The sequence below is a fragment of the Leuresthes tenuis genome, unplaced genomic scaffold (genome assembly GCF_036924035.1).
Source record: "Leuresthes tenuis unplaced genomic scaffold, fLeuTen1.0.hap1 SCAF_15, whole genome shotgun sequence".
NCBI lineage: Eukaryota > Metazoa > Chordata > Actinopteri > Atheriniformes > Atherinopsidae > Leuresthes > Leuresthes tenuis.
The window spans coordinates 18,350,393-18,368,393 of record NW_027325369.1 but is presented as its reverse complement, the minus strand read 5'-3'; the positions used below and the strand labels follow the sequence as shown (position 1 = coordinate 18,368,393).

Genomic DNA, 18,001 nt, shown 5'->3' with positions numbered 1-18,001 from the left:
CACATATGTCACATCACATTTACTTTTTCCAGTGAGTTAAAGAGCCAAAAATCATAATGCCTTCGTGTCTTTACATCGAGGATGTGTAGTTGTGGCCTGGTTTGAAGTCTACTTGCTTGCATATGATAAAACTTTAGGTTTTCTGTTTTCTAAAGCAGAAGTGAAGAAGCATTTATTTTACGGGGGGGCAGGCAGAATAACCAAATAGGAATGAGAGGCAGGATTACACTGTGTAGGCTTTTTCTCATTTTCAAAGGTTTGGAGAATTTAAGGATGCACTAAAAATTGTTGTATTTGACCTTGTTGTATTCAGTATTTTGTTGTTTTTTTTCTTCTGTCTTTCTTTCAGGTTTTGGAACTTGAGCAGCAACACAACACAGCACTACAGGAGCTCTCACAAACCTACGCAGCTGAAAAAGAGCAGCTTATCAAACAGCACCAACTCCAGCTTCAGGTTTGTGTTACTCTTGGATGACCTCGGTCGTCTTCTTCTTCTTCTTCTCCTCTCATCTTCCCTGGCCTTTACAGAGTGTATCAACATGTAAATCTCTGAGTCAGTTTCCTTTAGTGGTCACTACAAGAGTTCTAGTGTCGGTTCTTAGAAACCATAAGAGGGGATAACACTGAGTCATTGTTCATCCTTTGGAATGGTCTGTTCGTTTGTAGTGAGAGTTTTTATTTGGATTGATTTCCTCACTGAGAAGCACCACAGTTGGGACCATTTTACCTTAAGGAAATGCACATTTCTGCTGTAGGATCTGAGAGGAACCTCTGCACGGGAATTGGAGGCTTGTCGGAGGGAGCTGGAAGAGGAGTCTTCAAGGCAACGGCAGCACTTCCTAGAAGAGGTGGAGCTCCTTAAAGTCCAGTCTGAAGAGCGGCTACAGGACAGGGTTAATCAACTCAAGGTAAAGGGAAATGTTTTGGACATGGTACTAAAAGATGGATGGCTCAGTACTGAACTGAGGAAGCCATGTTAATAATTAGACAGTCACGTGAGAAAAGGAAACAAGAACACGTGAACAAATACCACATTTCATCACATGTGCTTCACAGATTGTAGACCCTGTTTGTGCCGTTATATTACATTTTGTTTTTTCACCAACCATGGTTCTGTGAAATATGGTCTCACTTCGCTCCACTTTGTTCTCATCTGCACAAAGAACATTATCGGTTTGTTCTGACGCATCTTGACAAACCTGAGGTGTGATTCCTAATTTTAAAGAAGATTCTCCATTTTTAGAGATTTTTAGAGAGAAGAAGCTTTCACCTGTCAACCTTTTCAAACAAGCTATACTTGTTTCTGTTTTTCTAATTGTACTGTCCAATTTTGGCTTAGTTTTTGTTAAATAATGACACAATAATATGTGGTGATGCTGTTTATCTGAAGTTGTATTTGTCAATTATTATTTTTTTATATATTTTTTTTCCCCTAAAATGTTTTTTTTAACATAACTTTGTGAGAAATGCAATAAGGTTTTCTTTTTTTTTTATCTTTTGCATCTATTTGACTTAGTGTTTGTTATACATATTATGCAATAGTGGTGGATTATTTCAAGCTTCAGTGTTTGAGAGTGGTGGCAATGCCTTCCCTAAGCTGCTGCACCAGTTCAGTTCTATGGATAGTTCCCTCGCTTGGACTGTGTCCCACTTGAGCTTTATTCAAAGCCAGTTTTCTCATAATCCCACCGTCATATATGTACAAGTGTTCACGTCCTGTCGCTTCATTCTCAGTCTGTGTGCTTCTCTGCTTTGCAAGCGTTTCTGCTTCTGCCATCTGAACAGTTGAGAAATTGGATGGAGCTAAGCTTTTTATCCACTGATTAAAAAGGTTTAAAGGTCGAAAGTTATTTTTTAGATAGGCATTTAACATTTGACCATACGAAATGTTAAAGCCAGTAGTCAGATGTCTGGCAGGTCTCATAGCTGAGGGACATGTGGACCTAATGTGTCATGCAACTTTTTACGCTGGTGATCTCCATTTATTTGATTAAATTGATTAAACGCCACTGCTTTCTTTGAAGACGGATTTTAAAGAACAGAAGGACGCGGAGCTTGAAGACCTGAGGCGGAGCTTCACATCAGAACAACAGGAAAAGGAACGGAGCTACACAGAGAAAATGAGCCAGCTCACTGCCCAGCTGCAGCAACTAGATGCTGTGGTGGCCCAGGTACCGGATACACACCTACACACACTTCTGGCATGGATTTACATTCAATAGTGCATAAAGCTTGAATGGAGTGTTGCATATTGTTCTACTCTGAGGAAGCAAGACTAGACGGGCCCCAAGTGTAAAGTTGTATTGTATTTATAGTAAAGATCAAAATCGTTTGGGTGGTAATTTGGAACCTCTTGCCTGTGGGAGGAAGTCTGGGTATTAAGAGTAATAGAATATTTCTGTTAAAAAAAAAAGTGCATCCGTAGGCTGGATTTTCCTCTTAATCCTCCTTGCATCAGATTACAGTTTGTAAAAAGATTAGAATATTAATGAATTGCTGAGTAGTGTTCATGTATATTGGTGTTGTGTGGTGGTTAATATTTTCATTAATCTTTGAGGCAAAAATGCTCAGTTTTTTATTGTTTTCTTTTTTTTTTTTTGCTGCCTTTAGTGAATTACATATTTTATTTAAGTATTTGAACAAAAGAAGAGATTACACGATGTCCTGGATTTATGAACATTTAATTTAATGGACTGGTTGGTGGCCGTGGCAGCTTTTATATTTTTAGTTCTTTTATTTTGAGGTTTTTTTTGGGGGTGAAATAAGAGCCGAAACATTTGTTCGTTTACTTTCTTCCTCTTGGTTACCAACAGATGCTCTGCATCCTGGGATCTACATGGCTGTTTCCACTTAAAAAAAAGAAAAAAACTGTTTCTGATTGCATGCGAATGTATGAGTTCTGCCGTCATGATCTGATTTTGTTAAATCTGTGTTCTGGTAACGGCGGGTCATGTCTCCGATGTTTGCGTGTATTTGTTTCCATGGCACCTGTCCAGCTTGACTCTTTACTGTGAAACATTAACATACGCTCAGGTCTCCATGAGACTGGCATAGAGGGCTTTGAGTGGTTGGGAGGGGGTTGTTGTCATGGCAACGGTATTGTTTTGTTGAGGCAGGTGGCTGCAGGAGATGAGTGTGTTGGGAGGGAGAGGCAAAAAGGGAGAGAAGACATGGTGACAGCAGAGGGAGAGGTTGAAGAGGTGGAGGAACTGAAGGTAATAAAAGTGACTACAGAGCCAAAAGAGCGCTTTTTCAGCACATGTGGGAGGACATCCTGTGGTAGTCTTTCATCACTACTACATTTACTCTGCACTTGAGCAGAGTTGTACTGCCGATTTACTCTGTGTGTGTGTGTGTGTTGTGCTTTATGCTGGTTAAATGAATCCTGTGTTAGGTGACAGATGCATTTTTGAGACGCTTCAGTGGCAGATTTAGGGTTTACTCTGAATCCAGAACCTAAAACACAGTTTTGGATCTGATGAGATGTTGGTGAAGATGTGTTCGTAGGAAGGTTTCACAAACCAACAGAATACGATGGTGGTGAACCGGTGCTTTTGGTTGACCTTAGTATTGTACTCTTCAGTACAGTTCTGTTATGTTTCTCTTTTATGTGATTACTTTGATTTCTGGGATTTAGTTGTTCACATAGATTAATCCATAGGTTTGGTGGGAAAGGAAAATATTTGGTTAGTCGGAGATAAGGGTGTAATTCCTAAGTCAACCCATGTTAATTTTTTTTTCCAGCTGCGAGCTGAGATTGGTTGTCTACAGGAAGAGCTGCAAGGAAAGCGTGCAGAGATGGAGACGCTGGACACACTCCTTCAACGAAGGGAGCGAGAGAGTCAGGAGGGGGGCAACCTTCTGAAGATGCTCACTGATGACTTGCAGTCAGCTAAAGAAAAAAAGTAAGTTATCTTTTTCAAATGTGTGTCATTTCATGTGTATAATTAATGTATTTGGCTGAATTCTGGGGTTAGAAACTGTGTAAAATAAATGTTACAAGTTGAACTGGTGATATTTAAATATATCATAAAATGTCTTTTATTAAATGTAATGGATTTTAGTTTTATCAATTTTTTCCTCATCATGCTAGCAGGTTTCTGATGTCATGAATTTATCTTGAGGTTTGTATTCGAGTGACGTTTTCCTCTTCTTCTCTTCAGCTGTAAACTTCACCGTGCAAATGAAAAGTTCGGAAAGGTGCTGATTGAGATGCTCCGCAGTGTCATAGCAACAGAAGAGCTGATCGGGCAAAAGATCAGTACCAGAACAACAACACCTGAACAGAGGAGCTCAACGGGGAACAAAGATCACCAAGAATCAGGTCTGTTGGCCTCAGATTTACTTTGTTTAAGTTTACAGCAGTTTGGCTGCGATTTACGGCATTCTGTTAGGGATGCTGCTCCATAAATGAGTGGCTGATTTTAGCCTGTGAGGAATTTCTCTGTATATGAATTGTTATATATTTTGACGTGCTCTTTTTCAGGTATTTCAGTTGCAGATTTGTCATCTGATGACTCTGAGCTTACCCAGCTGCTCTGTGAGAGTCTGCTGGTTTCAGATACTCAGATCAGTCCCGAAGGAGAAGAGTCGGCTCTGAATGCTTGCAGCAGACTGCGTCACACAGTAGACACACTTCTGGATCTGCTCAATCAAGCAAATACACAGGTAAAGAAATCCTTCGCACAAAAAAATCTGTTTTTGCTTTGTTTCCCCTCCCAACAGAGTTGTTGGCTGTCAGATGATGGAGAGTTTCTCTTTATTTCAGCTGGAGCAGACTTGCAATGTCCATCTTTCTCTGGAGGAAAAGTTCTCCCAAGGCAGAGAAGACTCCGTCCAACTCCTTGAACAGCACAAACTCTTATTGGCGCAGCTTGATCAAGAGGCCAAGCAGAAAAGTCAACTTCAGGTGGAACTCCACAAGGCAGAAGGTGCGCACTTCATATGCTGCCATTGACTGTAAACATGTGATATTCAGAAGTTTACATCTACCTATGATGCCTTTGAGTATCTCATAAAAACATGCATTTGCATGATGTGTTCAGGTCTTCTGGAGGGTTACGTGGCTGAAAAGGCTGTCCTGGAGGAGTCTCTGCAGCAAAAGGAGACTCGGGAGGAAAGGCTTGTTGAGGAGCTGGAAGACCTGAAGGTGAAGCTGCACCAGATGCAGGGCCTCACTGCGGAGCTGGACAGCCTCAGAGTGAGGCATCAAGAGCTCAGTGAGGAGCACACGGCTCTCCTCCGCCAGAAGGAACATCTCTCCGCTGGACTTGGGGAGAGGGAGAAAGGTGGGAAGAATACGTTTCAAATAGTCAAATTATGTGTGTGCATAGAATCTTAGATGACCTCTTTAAGTTAGTTTGACCATACACTGACGTAATATCTGCTGTGCTCAGATGTGCCTTTTCTCCGTAGGCCATCGGTTCAATTTAGATCCCGGTGCAGGTTTGTGGGTCAGAGTGGAGTGTGTGGTGGGGGCTGAATTTGCAGTGCTGTGTGAGATTGCCGTTTGTAATGCTGACAGTACCAGCTGCTTTTTTTTACAAGTTTTATTGGAATGCAGTGTCATTTCTTGTTGTTCTACTTCTTTAAACGCATTATGTGTAATTGTAGGTATTTAAAATCCCCTTTACAGTCATGTCAGATTTAAAAATCCCTATTTGAGTGAATTGACATTGCCTAACCAACCGCTTTTTATTTTTTAAGCTTTGCTGGCAGAGACGGAACGTCTGACCCAAGATAGGCTGGATTTGCAGCGGCAGGCAGAGAAAGACCACAAATCTCTTTCACTGCGCCTCAGGACCCTGGAGAGAGAGCTCGAAGAGCAGGAAACTAAGGGCCTGGAGACGGAGCTGCACCACAAGACCCACACTGAAGACCTCAATCAGCGCGTACAAGCCCTTGAGAAACAGCTGAAACATAACAGGCAGTTTATAGAGGTAGGTTGTCTTTTTTAGAATTTATTTAAAATTAGAAAATAAAACCTTTATGTAAATGGATTTATTTATTTATTTTTTTCCGAGATTTGATCATTTTGCAGATTTAAAAAGTCAGTTAGTACGTGTCGCAGTTTAATTGAACGATTTCTATAGCTATTTAAATGTCAGACCTTCTTCACTTGCTGTTAGATGTCGCGGAGAGTCTTTCACGGTATTTGTTCTGATGCATGTAGGAGCAGGCTGTGGAGCGGGAACATGAGCGAGACGAGTTCCAGCAGGAAATCCGCAGGCTTGAGGCTCAACAGCGACAGACGACTAATGTGGATAACAAAGGACAAAGGGTGAGGGTCGTTAACTTTAATAGACTGTGTTTGTGTATATATGAGTGTCACAACTTCACCATTACCTAGCTAAATTTCTCAAACTCTGTGATTGAGTCACAATGCTGTGGTCAGTACTGATGTAGAATGTCTGTTGGGGAGATTTGTTTGATTATTGGTTTTGAGAGAAGCGCCGAATTTGAGTTCAACATAGAGAGTGCTGTGTGACTGTACTGCAGTGTAACTTGGAGAGATGAGGTTACTAAAAGGGCAAATGTTCACCTTCAGAGTATTTGTTTTAGATTTAACACCCGATTCCTAAAGAAGGATGAAATCTAAAGCCAGACCTTAACATAGGAATTACAGTACATAAAGATGGAATCTGTTTAATTTGGAGTGTCTGTAGGCTTTCTACATGTGTGGGATTTCTCAGTGTTCTGCTTACTGAATTTTGAATGAGTTAACTTTAGCATTTATAGCGCTGCTTACAGAGGTTGAATTGATGAATGCATTGTTTGTTTACTAATGAGCCTGACTGTTGCCATTTGTTTATCCCTGTGCTGAATGGATTGCTGTAGTTTGAGGACTTGGTTCTGCAGGTATGAAATCTGACTGTAGCATAGTTCTCATCCCTCCTCTGACTGTTGTGCATGATGCGAATCTCACATTTCATCCATATGTGCTTGTCATAAGTCATTTTCTTTACTGTCTCATCATCCATTTGGTAATATTTACTGGCTTTTTTTCCACATCACTTTTCTTTTTTTCTCTATGCTCCATTGAATGGCTTTTAGTCTTAGTAGGATTGGCTGCAGATTTGGAATGGCTTATTTATCTTTGAATCATTTTTTACGTTTGCAAATTCAACTTTTGTTCCTGAAATCCAGGAAACCTGTTGTTCAGACTAATCTTCCCTCTCTGTCCGCAGGTGGAGAGTCTACAAACTATTATCAAAGATAAAACCGAGGACCACGCCTCCTTACTTGTTGCCCATCAGCAAGTCCAGCGCGATCTGGCTGAGCGTAATGAAGAGATAGACAAGCTCGCTGGGCGAATCAGAGAGTTGGAACAAGCGCTGCTTAACAGCGCTGAAAGTGTTAGAACTGTCAGTCAGCTGGAGCAGGAGCTGCACAGAGCAAAGCTGAGAGAACAGGAGCTCACACAAGTAAGACAGAAATGCACTCTTTGAGTTTAGCCATTGTTGCCAGTGGGCACACTCAATTTTTATTTCTTAATTCTTTTTTTAACTGATCTTCTCCTCCTCTGTTAGGATAAGCTTGCGCTGGAGCAGCAGCATCTTTCCAGCAGGCTTCAAATCTCGGCTCTGCAGTCCAAGCTGGATGAGACGAGGCACTGTTACCATGACAACGCACGTGACCCCACCCAGGAGCTTAGGGATGCTTTGGACGCTGCTCAGCAGAGCTTACGTAGCAAAGAGCAAGAGGTCAGTCAGATTTCATGTAAAGCCACTTTATGTGTGGTTTTGGCAGATAACTAACAGCAGTTTATGTCCACGTTTGACTGCAGTGCCACCTTCTGGTACAAATATGAATGGGGATCAGATCTATTTGCTCATACATTTCTACTCACGAGTCGTCCATTTTTATCACGATACAGATTTTTTGTAGTTCTATACGTTTCTTTAAAACTTTCAAGTTTTGTTTGTCTGTTTAATAAGCACTACTTTGGCTTTTAGGTCGAAGTCTTGCTTGGTCAACTGGAGGCCGTGCGGAGCGATTTTAGCCTCAAAGAGGCTGAACTAAAACACCTTACACTTCAGCTGGAGTTGGTGACAAAAAAGAACACAGAACATGCTAATGAGCTCCAGGAGCAGATTTCTGCTCTTAAGGTAAGAACTACGGTCTTCACATCAAACAAGAGAATATCTTTTCCACCTGAAGGGTTAAAAGATATCCAGAAGTGTGACTAAAACCACTCGCCTGATCGTTATTCAACTTCAAAACTGAATAATTTGGGGCATTTCTGTGGTTTAACTCGGTCTTCAACCTTTTAATTAATCCTCAACCCCCTTTCTCAGTTTGAATGAAATATAATTGAATCTTAACTAAATTGGGTATAAATCTGATTACAGGAGAACGTGTCTGCCCTCACCATAGTCAATGAGGAAAAAGAAGACCGCAGCCATGTGGAAGAAACTGAGGAAGAGACCCTCCCCTCAGCACTTCTTCAGGAGAAAAACCAGGAGATCGACCATCTCAATTATGAGATCCAAAGACTGGAACAGGCGCTGGAGAATGCTGGAGACAAGAAGGTCCATGTAAGCATACACACAATACCTGTAAACAACATTTGTGTGCACATAGTTGAGTCTTTGTATTAATACAACAATGCTTTTTATATACTGTTTCACAAAAAAAGGCTCTGGAGGTGGAGCTTGAGGATTTGCGCTCTCAGGTCGAACATCTTCAGTCTGAAATCACAAGAGTGCGCCATGACAAACAGGAAGAGGAGGAGCGCCTTCACGAGGTCATCAGTACATTGCAGGCAGAGCTCGCCACCTTGGGCCCCAACCTGCATGAAGTCAGCGACTCTCAGGATGGGGACAGCATTAATCCATCACCTGCTCCCAGCCCTGAACCTCAACAGTATGCTATCCTAGAACAGGAGCGGAGGGGACGGCCAAACAGCTTGAAGCACGAGCTCAGCCTAACTCATTCTGCCACCTCTCGTTCTCTTAGATCTCGTCTCAAGACACTTAAGAGTCAACTTGAGACTGCTGTGGTAGAGAAAGAGGGACTGGAGCGCTTACTGTTCACCCAGGAAGAGGAGTACAGACGACAAGGGGAAGAGTTTGGAAAGAGGCTCAAAGCTGAGAGGGAAACGTCAGAAGAAGTCCAAGGTCTCCTCAAGCTGAAGGAAGCTGAGCTGGAGGAGGAGAGGGAGAAGAGGAAACTGTCAGATAAGGAGGGGGGCAGTTGGAAAGTTCAAGCTGAAGAGGCAAGCGCCCTGCGTGAAGAGAAGGCCCATCTCAGCTCTCTGGTTTTGGAATTGCAAAAAGGGGAACAGGAGAGAGAGAAAGAGACTGAAACTCTAAAAACTAAGGAGCTGGAGTTGAAAATGGAAATGGAGGTCCTCAGAGAAGCCAGTCATACTCTTGAAAGGCAAGTCCAGGAGATGAGAGCAGAGATGGTGGACATGGAGGAACTCATTACTGAGGGAAGGGCAAAGATTAAAATCCTTGAAACTGTGAAAGGAGAGCTTTCTGCTGAACGTGAAGCGCTAAGACAGAGAGAGGGTCAACTACAACAGGAAACTGAGCGGCTAAGACAGGAAGTGACTTCAATGAAAGCCCTTATCCAGGATCTGACAGTTAAGCTGAATGAAACAGAAACTAATCAGGACGAGGTGCAAAAAGAAGTCCTGGTAAGTGTTAAAAAGCCCTCACTATGCTTTTCCTGGCCAGATCATAAATCACAATTATTCATTTGAAAGGGATCGAGTATTATTTTCCCAGATCACTCTGAAAACCTGCTTCAACAAGCCTCGGGTGCAGAGAAGAAATGTTTTTAATGTTGTCGTTTTTTGCTAGCGTACAGCTGTGCTAGTGGCTGCAGACGAGCACATCTGGTTGTAGTTAGGGGTGTTGCTATTATGACGTGTTACAACACAGAGACTGCAGAAACGAGCTCGCTCAGAGGAAGTTGCATTAAAATGAGGAACCAGGAGGAAAACCTTTGCAAGTCTGGGTTTTAAAGCTTAAAGACTTAGCTTAAGCTTAAAGTTTTTTGTAGTTTTCAGTGGTTTCTGCCGTGGCACGATGTGGTAAGGTGCAGCCGTGGTATTTGAGATGACAGAATTCCCCCGAGTTGGGTTTGTAACATGTCTGAATTCAGCTGAGCTCTGTTAGCTGTAAAGCTAAGCTGCTTCTGGCAAATAGATCCATTCAGGCAACGATGCACTGGAGTTTTTTTCTTTTTTTTTTTTTTTTCTTTTCGTTTTTTAGTAATGTGTGTAAATGATTGCATAAGTGTTGCAAACACTGAATGTGCTATTTATTGTGTGGCCATTAAAATGCTACATGTTGTGTTATAAATCAAAACACTTGACTCTTATCTGATGCTTAACTGTTTTGGGGAAAAATTGAAGAGAATGAAAAGTAAGGAACAGGAATGCTTTTACTGCTGTACTGATCATTACTGCACATGTTTTTGTTTTTTTTCTCAGAACCATGCAGATTTGACCCTTGCTAAAGCAGATGCTGCTTTGAGACAGAGGGAGGCTGAATTTGCCAGGCTAAGAGAAGAGCATCAGGCTCTGACAGCAGAGCTAACTGCAGTGAAACAAGGGCTGAGTACCAGTGCAGAAAGGGTTGAAAAACTTCATGAGGAAGGACAGGTGGGAAAATAAAAGCAGAGCACAGAACATTAGACATAATCATATGAATTAATCCGTTTGTTCTGAATATTATATTCTTGTCAGCTTAATTTATTTATTTATTTTTTTTCTGTCTTTTAGACCAAAGACCGTGCCCTCGTTGAGCTGGAGACTGACAATCAGCAACTTAAGGCAGAACTCGTCCGCCTTCAGGAGGACCTGGCTGTACAGGAAGAGGAACTGGCCTATCGGCAAAAAGAGCTACAGCAACTTCAACAGCAGTGCCGTCAACAGAATGCACTCCCTGACCACCAGGAATACCCGCAGAGGGGTAAGCACAAATTGCATTTATTCTCCCAGGATATACCTGTGAATTACTTGAACTATTCTATTCCAGAAACATTGCAGGGATTCACCTGAAATGTGGGAGTGTTTAAGTCGGGTCTTTCTTTTATTTAGTGAAATGCGAGACTTATTAGTTTGATAAGGTAAAAATGTCTTCACATTACAACCGATGCTTGCTCTCATATTTTTCATTACTTTATCCAACAGATATTTTTCACAGAGCTTTTGAGGATGCTGTGACCGTCTCTCATGACGAAGCCTCTCTGAGCTCTCCAGAGGTCCTAAGGAGACTTGAATGCTCTGAGGACAGAATCCACGAACGGTTCCGCACCTCGGTTCTAGACTCTCGTCTTTCTGAGCTCAGTGGTCTGAACATAACGGGTGTCGATCACGTCAGGATCTCTCCGAGGGTTATAATGGAGCCTCCACACTCCAGGACCATCACCCCAGAACCAGCCACACAGAGTTCCCACTCACCAGGCTCTCTATCGGTGTCTGACAACTTCTCCGTACTGGATTCACTGGATGTTGACAAAGTATGTGGTTTCATAAGTTCATACATATTTAAGGTTTTCTGAACCACTTTAAGAGAGTTAAAGTCTCTTCTTTGAATCGGATATGGTTTAAATTCTGTTGTTCCTCATCTTAGGAGCGTGAACTGGAAGAACTTGACCTAACGGCACCTCCATCTATATTTGGCTCCACCTCTTCCCTGTCAGTACATGAATGGGCCAGTGATGGTTATGGCAGCAGTAAGTATTTCCAGAGCCTGACAGTTGTGAGAATGTTTCATGTGTGGCTTATCAGCACTCTGGTCTTGGTATATTTTTGATGGTTTTACATGAAGGCAACTGGATTTGCTTAGAATGGAATATCACATCTAAAAGCAGCTATGTACGACTATTGTGTTTAAAAAGACTCTGACACACTGGGTAAGACTCAGTCTTATTCCCACCCATTTGTAATGGAAATTAATATTTAAAAACTAGACGGATGTTTTTCAAAGTAGGAGATTTGTATTTTCAGCAGTTAAAACGGCAGGTTCTGTCAGCCAAGACCATGGCGCACATTGGTTTTAATATAGGACAGACTCGACCCACCTCTCTCCTCTTCTGTTTCAGATGTGAGTTCAGAGCTGGGTGCGAGGCTGAGAGTGGAGCTCGAGCAGACTGAACGGCTGGATGCTCAGTTTGTTGAGTATCTCCGCTGCAGAGGAATGAACCCCACAGTTAACACGGACAGTGCTGCCGGCAGTATGAGCTACAGTGACGACTTTCTGTCGCCTGAGCTTCAAGTAAGCGTTTGCAAACAACTGATACTAATGTTGTAAAAATGTTAAGCCTGAGTGTACTTAGTGTGTCTGTCTTCCTACAGGGTCTGTTGAAAAAGGTGTACCAAGAGAGCTGTAGAATTCTCACTCTGAGCCAGCGCCGTGGAGCTCCTTCAACCCAACCTCACCTTTCAAACCTAAAAGCTTTCTCAATTAGTCAGTCACACCATCATGCTGAAGACGTGTCCACGCCGCTGGACCACGGAGATGAAGCACCACTGGCCAATCCACCCATGAGCTGGCAGCAGGAGAAGAGGGCACTGCAAGAGACTGTGATTGCTCTGAGAGAGCTCCTCTGTCGAATGGCACAGAGACACACACAGGTGCCTTTCCTTGGTTTAAGAACTTCAGTCGAGAAAAAGAAGCATTTGTTTCAGTTATTTTGATATTTATTTAGATATTGCCATGTCTTTTTGCTTACATTTTCATTTGGATTTAGAATGAGAAAGATGTAACTTAATATTTGACCCAGTCTTTTTGAGCCACCGATGGGCTAATGACGTTCTTATTTGTTTCTCAGTCTGATTTCACCGATAACTGGCACAGAGCTCAGCTTCAGACTGATCACTTTGAATCCCAACTGAAAGCGGAGTTGGAGGAGAGCCAGAAGCAACTGAAATGTGCCCACGATACTCTGCAAGAGCAACATAACAAGATACTGTCACTCAGGTACAACACATGCTCCTGGAAGCAACACTCGCCCTCTTCAAACCTCAGCAGCATGTGCAAATATTGATTTCAGTGAGCAGTTTTGAGGAAATAGTTGTTTTTATTTTATTTTTTTCTCAAAACCTACAAGGGGCTGAGCTTTACTTGGTTTAACTTGAACCTTTATTTCAAATTCTCTTTATTAGTTTGACTTTTGTAAAATACAGCAGAACGTTAACTGAGAACCAGTAACTGAATGCAACGGATCAAAAAACTCACGGTTCGGATCGTTTCGCGGATCCGAGTCACGGATCGGATCATTTTTCTGATCAGCAAAAAAAAAACAAGACAAATAAACATAAGTTTGGTCTTTTTGTTTATTAACATTTTTTTAAATTATTAAATTAAAATATATAAAATCATCTTGATCTGCACAAGGCATAATATCTTCTTTTTAACATAATTAATGAAAAACAACTTAAAGTGCAACATAAAAATGCGTATTTCCTTCCTTTAACCGAATATGGCCTCATGTCTGCACCTATAAACGCACCCATAGCGTTTGTGATGGCTTTAACCCGGTCGGATTGTGCAACAAGTGGCTGCATAATTGCCGCGGTGATATGCGGTTGTTGAGCAGCCTTCGGTGAAACCGGGTTGATGTTGCTTCAAATACGTGGCGATGCTTGATGTGTTTCCACTGTCATTTGACTTTGTTGTGCCACAGTGCCTACACACCGTCACGGTTTTATCCACTAACCTCTTTTCCCCATACAGGGGACTTAAATGACACGGGGCGTTCAAGCTCCTCCGTTCCTCCGCTCCTCATGACCTCGCTGTGAGTGGACTAAACATGCGCTCAATTATTTATTTATTTTCTTCATAAATCAATCCGCGGATCACGGGCGTGCCGAACCGAAGATATTGATCCGAACGGATCACAGATCAATGATGAGCCGTTGCACCACTACTGAGTGTTCAAAGTCCAGTGTCAGGATTGGATTCCCCACTTAAAAAAAGGATGATGTCACATAGCATTAAAAAAAAAAAAAAAAAAAAATCAATGTGTGAAGTACAATACCGCTCTGGAACGTTACAAACTAATTTGTGTCATTGTGATGGAGTAAAAATAAAAGAAAGTATGTTTGAGGCGCCAGATGTACAGAGGCCATTGTTACTCAGGCCCAGGTTTGAGGGCCTGATGCCCTTTGTCTCCCTGCTGTTGAATGGACGGCAGCACCCAAAAATACCTTTTAAGAAAATGTACATTCCTGTTACATTCTGCCTGCCTTTACTTGAATCACGAGTGCAACATCTTGTTGAATTGCATTTTACCTTGTTAAACTTTTCTTTTTTTCCCTTCTTCTCCAGGCTGACTGTTCAGGAGGATGAGGAGGCTTTGAAGAGCGAGCAGACCAGAGTCCAGGAGCTTCAACAAGAACTGGAGCAGGAGAGAGCGCTGAGTCTTCGTAAAGATAAAGAGGAGGAGGAAAGGAGAGGGGTAAGATTAGAGCAGAGTAAATAGTGTTTTAGATCTTCTCCTTTAAATTCTGAAAGATAACCCCTCCCCCCTCTTATTTCCAGGCTGTCCAAGTATCCTCTGAGAAACATAGGTCTGAGATCATGTCTTTGAAGGGTCAAGTGGAGCAGGAGAGGGTGGCCTGTAGCAACCTCAAACGTGAGCTTCAGATAGAACAGTCCCGCAGTATGCTGCTAGAGAAACGCCTGGAAGACACCCAGAAGGTCCTAGAGGATGAACGCCAACTTCTTGCCAACCAACAAGAGCTCAGCTTGCAAGAGAAAACTCGCATTGAGCGCCTCTTGAATGAAGCAGAGGCTCGCCTGGCTGAAACCCACTCGAAGCTTGCAGATTCTCACAGAAAGCTTGATGAAGAGAGAGACCGTTGGTCCAGGCAGGTGGATGAGCTCAGCTGCAGATATGAGGCCGATTCAGCCAGAGACAGGAGGTTCATCTCGGACCTGCGCTCCCAGCTAGAGCAGGAGCGAAGTCAGGGGGAGGAGCTGGCAGCTTTGATGGACAAACTGAGGGCTGAGATACTTCAAAGCAAGAGGAAATGGGAACAAGAGGATAGAGCAAGGAAGGAGGAGCTTCAGAGGGAGCAGGAGGTTGCCATCAGACACAGAGTTGAGTTGGAGACTTTGAAGGAGCAAAAACAGGAACTCGTCTGTGCTTTAGATGTAGAGCGGGAGCAGTCCAGACATCAGGGGGTTGAACTGGCCGAGCTGAAGGAGAGACTTGGACTGCTGAAGGACAAAGAGAGAGAGAAGGAGGAGCAGTTGGAGAGGGAGAGGAGAAGGGTAAAGCAGGAGCAGATGGAAAGAGAAAGGCGACAGGAGAGGGCCAATAACAAACTGGTGAGTTATCATCAACCTCGATCCTCTCTGATAGATTCACTCCTGTTGCAAATGGGATGTTCTTATTTTTGAATTTACTGAGAATAATTTCAGGTATTCCCATGCGTACATCAGCGTATAAACATTTCTCACTTTAGCTGGAGTTGGAGTCACTGAGGAAGCAGGACCAGCAGCGCATGCAGGAGCTGCAGCACACTCTGGCCGAGCTGGAGAGGGAAGAGAGAGCGATGGCTGCTCAAAGGCTGTCTGGACGAAGCTCAGGACAGCAACATAAATCTGCTTTTGCACATAGTTCTCACAGTAGCTCCCAAGCTGATGGAGCCCAGGTCGGCGTCTCACAGCAGCACCAACAGGTATCCGAGTGTTTGCTGCTTCTGGTAAATTGAACTTGTAATTTCTTTTTAGACACATTTGAGTTGGAAAATGCAATTTTTTTTGCTCGCCACAGATGCCGTCCAAGTCGTCATCCGACCTGCTGGAGACCTTATTGAAGGAGAACTCCGAGTTATCAGAGCGGATGGCTTCACTGACTCAGGAGAGGGCCTCCTACAAACATAGACTCGCCTTCCTGGAGAGACAGCTGCGGCGCACAGAGAATGAGCTCGCCAAGGTCACCACAGAATCCGAAAACAGACCAGTCAGTGACATCACCAACAGCAGCAGGGTGAGTCCACATCCCATCATACATGCATAGAATTACTGTAGCCTGCCTTGACTGTACAAATGGGATTAAAATGCAACTATTTTGATTACAGTGATATAGTACGGTTGTAAAGAATGGTCTCTTTGGGTTTGCAGCTACAGCGTTATTATGAACGCTACCTGCGTGCTGAGAGCTATAGGAAAGCTCTGGTGTTCCAGAAGCGTTACCTGCTGCTGCTGTTGGGGGGGTTCCAGGATTGTGAGCAGGCTACTCTGTGTCTCATCGCTCAGATGGGAGCACGACCCTCACCCCCTTTTTCATCCCAGCCCCGACCCCTCGGGCGATTTAGGGCTATTGTTCGAGTAGTTATAGCAGTTTCAAGGTAGGAAATAAATGAGCATATGATTGTTGGAAACCTCAGCTTTGTATGCAACTTAAATGAGCCCCAAGCATTCTTTTTTTTTTTTTTTTTTCCAGAATGAGGTTCCTGACAAGGAAATGGCATCGAGCGATCAGAAGGTTATCATTTTCTGGGACTGTTAACGGACATGCTCAAGGTCAGCTCTGCATTTACAATTTATTTTAATCAGCTGTTGGTGTCTAGATAAGATTTTAACTGTGGTGCCTCCAGCAGGGCCAAAAGCTGAAGTTTTAAGGCAGCAACAGCAGCAGCAGCCAAGGTCAAATTCTGACTCCACAAAGAACAGAGACTCCTCGTCCGCTCTCATTCCACCCAGCAAATCACCTTTCAGGCTGCACAACAGGTCCTTTTTGGCTCCATTTTCAATGATTTGTGAGAAATTTGTAGAAATATTTCTGTTGAATTGCAGCATTTCTTCTTGATTGATTTTTCTCCTGTCTTTTAAGGTCAAACTCCAGTACCACTTCTGCCTCAGTTCATTCAGGTGGAACGTCACAGGATCCCGAACGATCTCTCACAGACTATATCCATCATCTGGAGAAGGTCCAGCAGCGGCTGGTGGGGCCCAGGCAAGGTGAGCGGCACTGAGTACAAATTTTCTTCTTCTTGTTTTCACAAGGTTGGTGTACACCAGGTGTATTGAAGCTTCACTGGTTGTGGAATTAGCGGTCCTCTCCAATTTACCTCTTGCACTCTGCTCCATGGTACACTGAGTAGTTCATGGAGCAGACAGAATAACTATGGTGTATCTAAACGTATTAAGCCGACTCCCACTGCAATATTAAGCACATTTTACTGGGTTCTGACTTCAATAATAGCAAGCACTGTCACTCTGGGAGTTTCTCAGGCCATTGGTTGTTTTTGCTTATTCAGACTACACAATATTGGTCCAGGTGAAAGTTCAGGTTTCACCTGCATAAAACAATATTTGTGCACGTAACGTAAATTCACATTTTTTTTTTTTATGTTGTGTGGTCTCATCGCTCCTGGGACATGGGTGGAAAACGTGTTTCTAGATTCCACAAAACCTGTGTGCTCTATTATCTCCCAACCTAGTAAGCAGGACTCATTTAGCCCAACCCCCTAAAGAGGAAAGGAGGATACAGTCAGCCTGTTCCCCTAATATGATTGGTTATCGGCAGCGCTGGCTGCTGGAGAATGGAACGTGGCTGTACCTGAGCTGCTTGTCACCTCTTTACCTGTATGGTCCAGGTGAGTGTGAGTGTAACATACTCACCCCACCAAACAAATCAGTGAAGTGCACCTCCTAGGACTGAACTGTCGGATGTCGGTGTACAGTCCCTAAGAGGTGTTAACATCTTTACATTTAATTCAAGCTCATTCTCTGCGAAACAGAATGTTTTCTAAAGCGTACTGTTATTTGTTTTCTAACCCATGTGTCTGTTATCCAGGTAGCCATTTGCCTCAACTTGCCGATATGACAGAAACCTAGGCTTGCACTTTTAGTTGCCTTCAGTACCAATTAGTTAAATGCTTTTTCTGTGGGGATGGCGTGCTGCAGTGCTTGGGGAAATTCTGACAACAGAGATGTAGGCTGTGATCATCACTGTATTCAGAGGCTGCTTTTAGAAATATGAGCTTTTGATATTTGAGTTCTATACTTGGGCAGAACACTCTGCTAAA

The 18,001-nt window shown here is 43.0% G+C and overlaps 1 protein-coding gene across 4 annotated transcripts in view; it reads left to right on the top strand.

Moving 5' to 3' along the window:
* pcnt (pericentrin) overlaps window positions 1-18,001 on the top strand; it is a 34,960-nt gene that overhangs the window by 15,343 nt on the left and 1,616 nt on the right. For 2 of the 4 annotated variants that reach the window (XM_072365740.1, XM_072365742.1), the window contains 31 exons: window positions 350-454; window positions 756-908; window positions 2,025-2,171; window positions 3,745-3,905; window positions 4,164-4,324; window positions 4,487-4,668; window positions 4,769-4,931; window positions 5,046-5,288; window positions 5,707-5,939; window positions 6,173-6,280; window positions 6,838-6,858; window positions 7,188-7,424; window positions 7,530-7,703; window positions 7,956-8,108; window positions 8,352-8,537; window positions 8,639-9,643; window positions 10,445-10,615; window positions 10,736-10,925; window positions 11,147-11,475; window positions 11,589-11,691; window positions 12,061-12,233; window positions 12,314-12,592; window positions 12,790-12,938; window positions 14,289-14,418; window positions 14,502-15,293; window positions 15,431-15,646; window positions 15,742-15,957; window positions 16,092-16,318; window positions 16,414-16,493; window positions 16,568-16,700; window positions 16,804-16,931. In XM_072365740.1, the coding sequence (XP_072221841.1) occupies window positions 350-454; window positions 756-908; window positions 2,025-2,171; window positions 3,745-3,905; window positions 4,164-4,324; window positions 4,487-4,668; window positions 4,769-4,931; window positions 5,046-5,288; window positions 5,707-5,939; window positions 6,173-6,280; window positions 6,838-6,858; window positions 7,188-7,424; window positions 7,530-7,703; window positions 7,956-8,108; window positions 8,352-8,537; window positions 8,639-9,643; window positions 10,445-10,615; window positions 10,736-10,925; window positions 11,147-11,475; window positions 11,589-11,691; window positions 12,061-12,233; window positions 12,314-12,592; window positions 12,790-12,938; window positions 14,289-14,418; window positions 14,502-15,293; window positions 15,431-15,646; window positions 15,742-15,957; window positions 16,092-16,318; window positions 16,414-16,493; window positions 16,568-16,700; window positions 16,804-16,931 (6,748 nt within the window). Of the gene's footprint in view, window positions 1-349; window positions 455-755; window positions 909-2,024; window positions 2,172-3,744; window positions 3,906-4,163; window positions 4,325-4,486; window positions 4,669-4,768; window positions 4,932-5,045; window positions 5,289-5,706; window positions 5,940-6,172; window positions 6,281-6,837; window positions 6,859-7,187; window positions 7,425-7,529; window positions 7,704-7,955; window positions 8,109-8,351; window positions 8,538-8,638; window positions 9,644-10,444; window positions 10,616-10,735; window positions 10,926-11,146; window positions 11,476-11,588; window positions 11,692-12,060; window positions 12,234-12,313; window positions 12,593-12,789; window positions 12,939-14,288; window positions 14,419-14,501; window positions 15,294-15,430; window positions 15,647-15,741; window positions 15,958-16,091; window positions 16,319-16,413; window positions 16,494-16,567; window positions 16,701-16,803; window positions 16,932-17,413; window positions 17,955-18,001 lie in introns of those variants that run through there. The other 2 variants (XM_072365743.1, XM_072365741.1) reach the window with 2 other exon arrangements.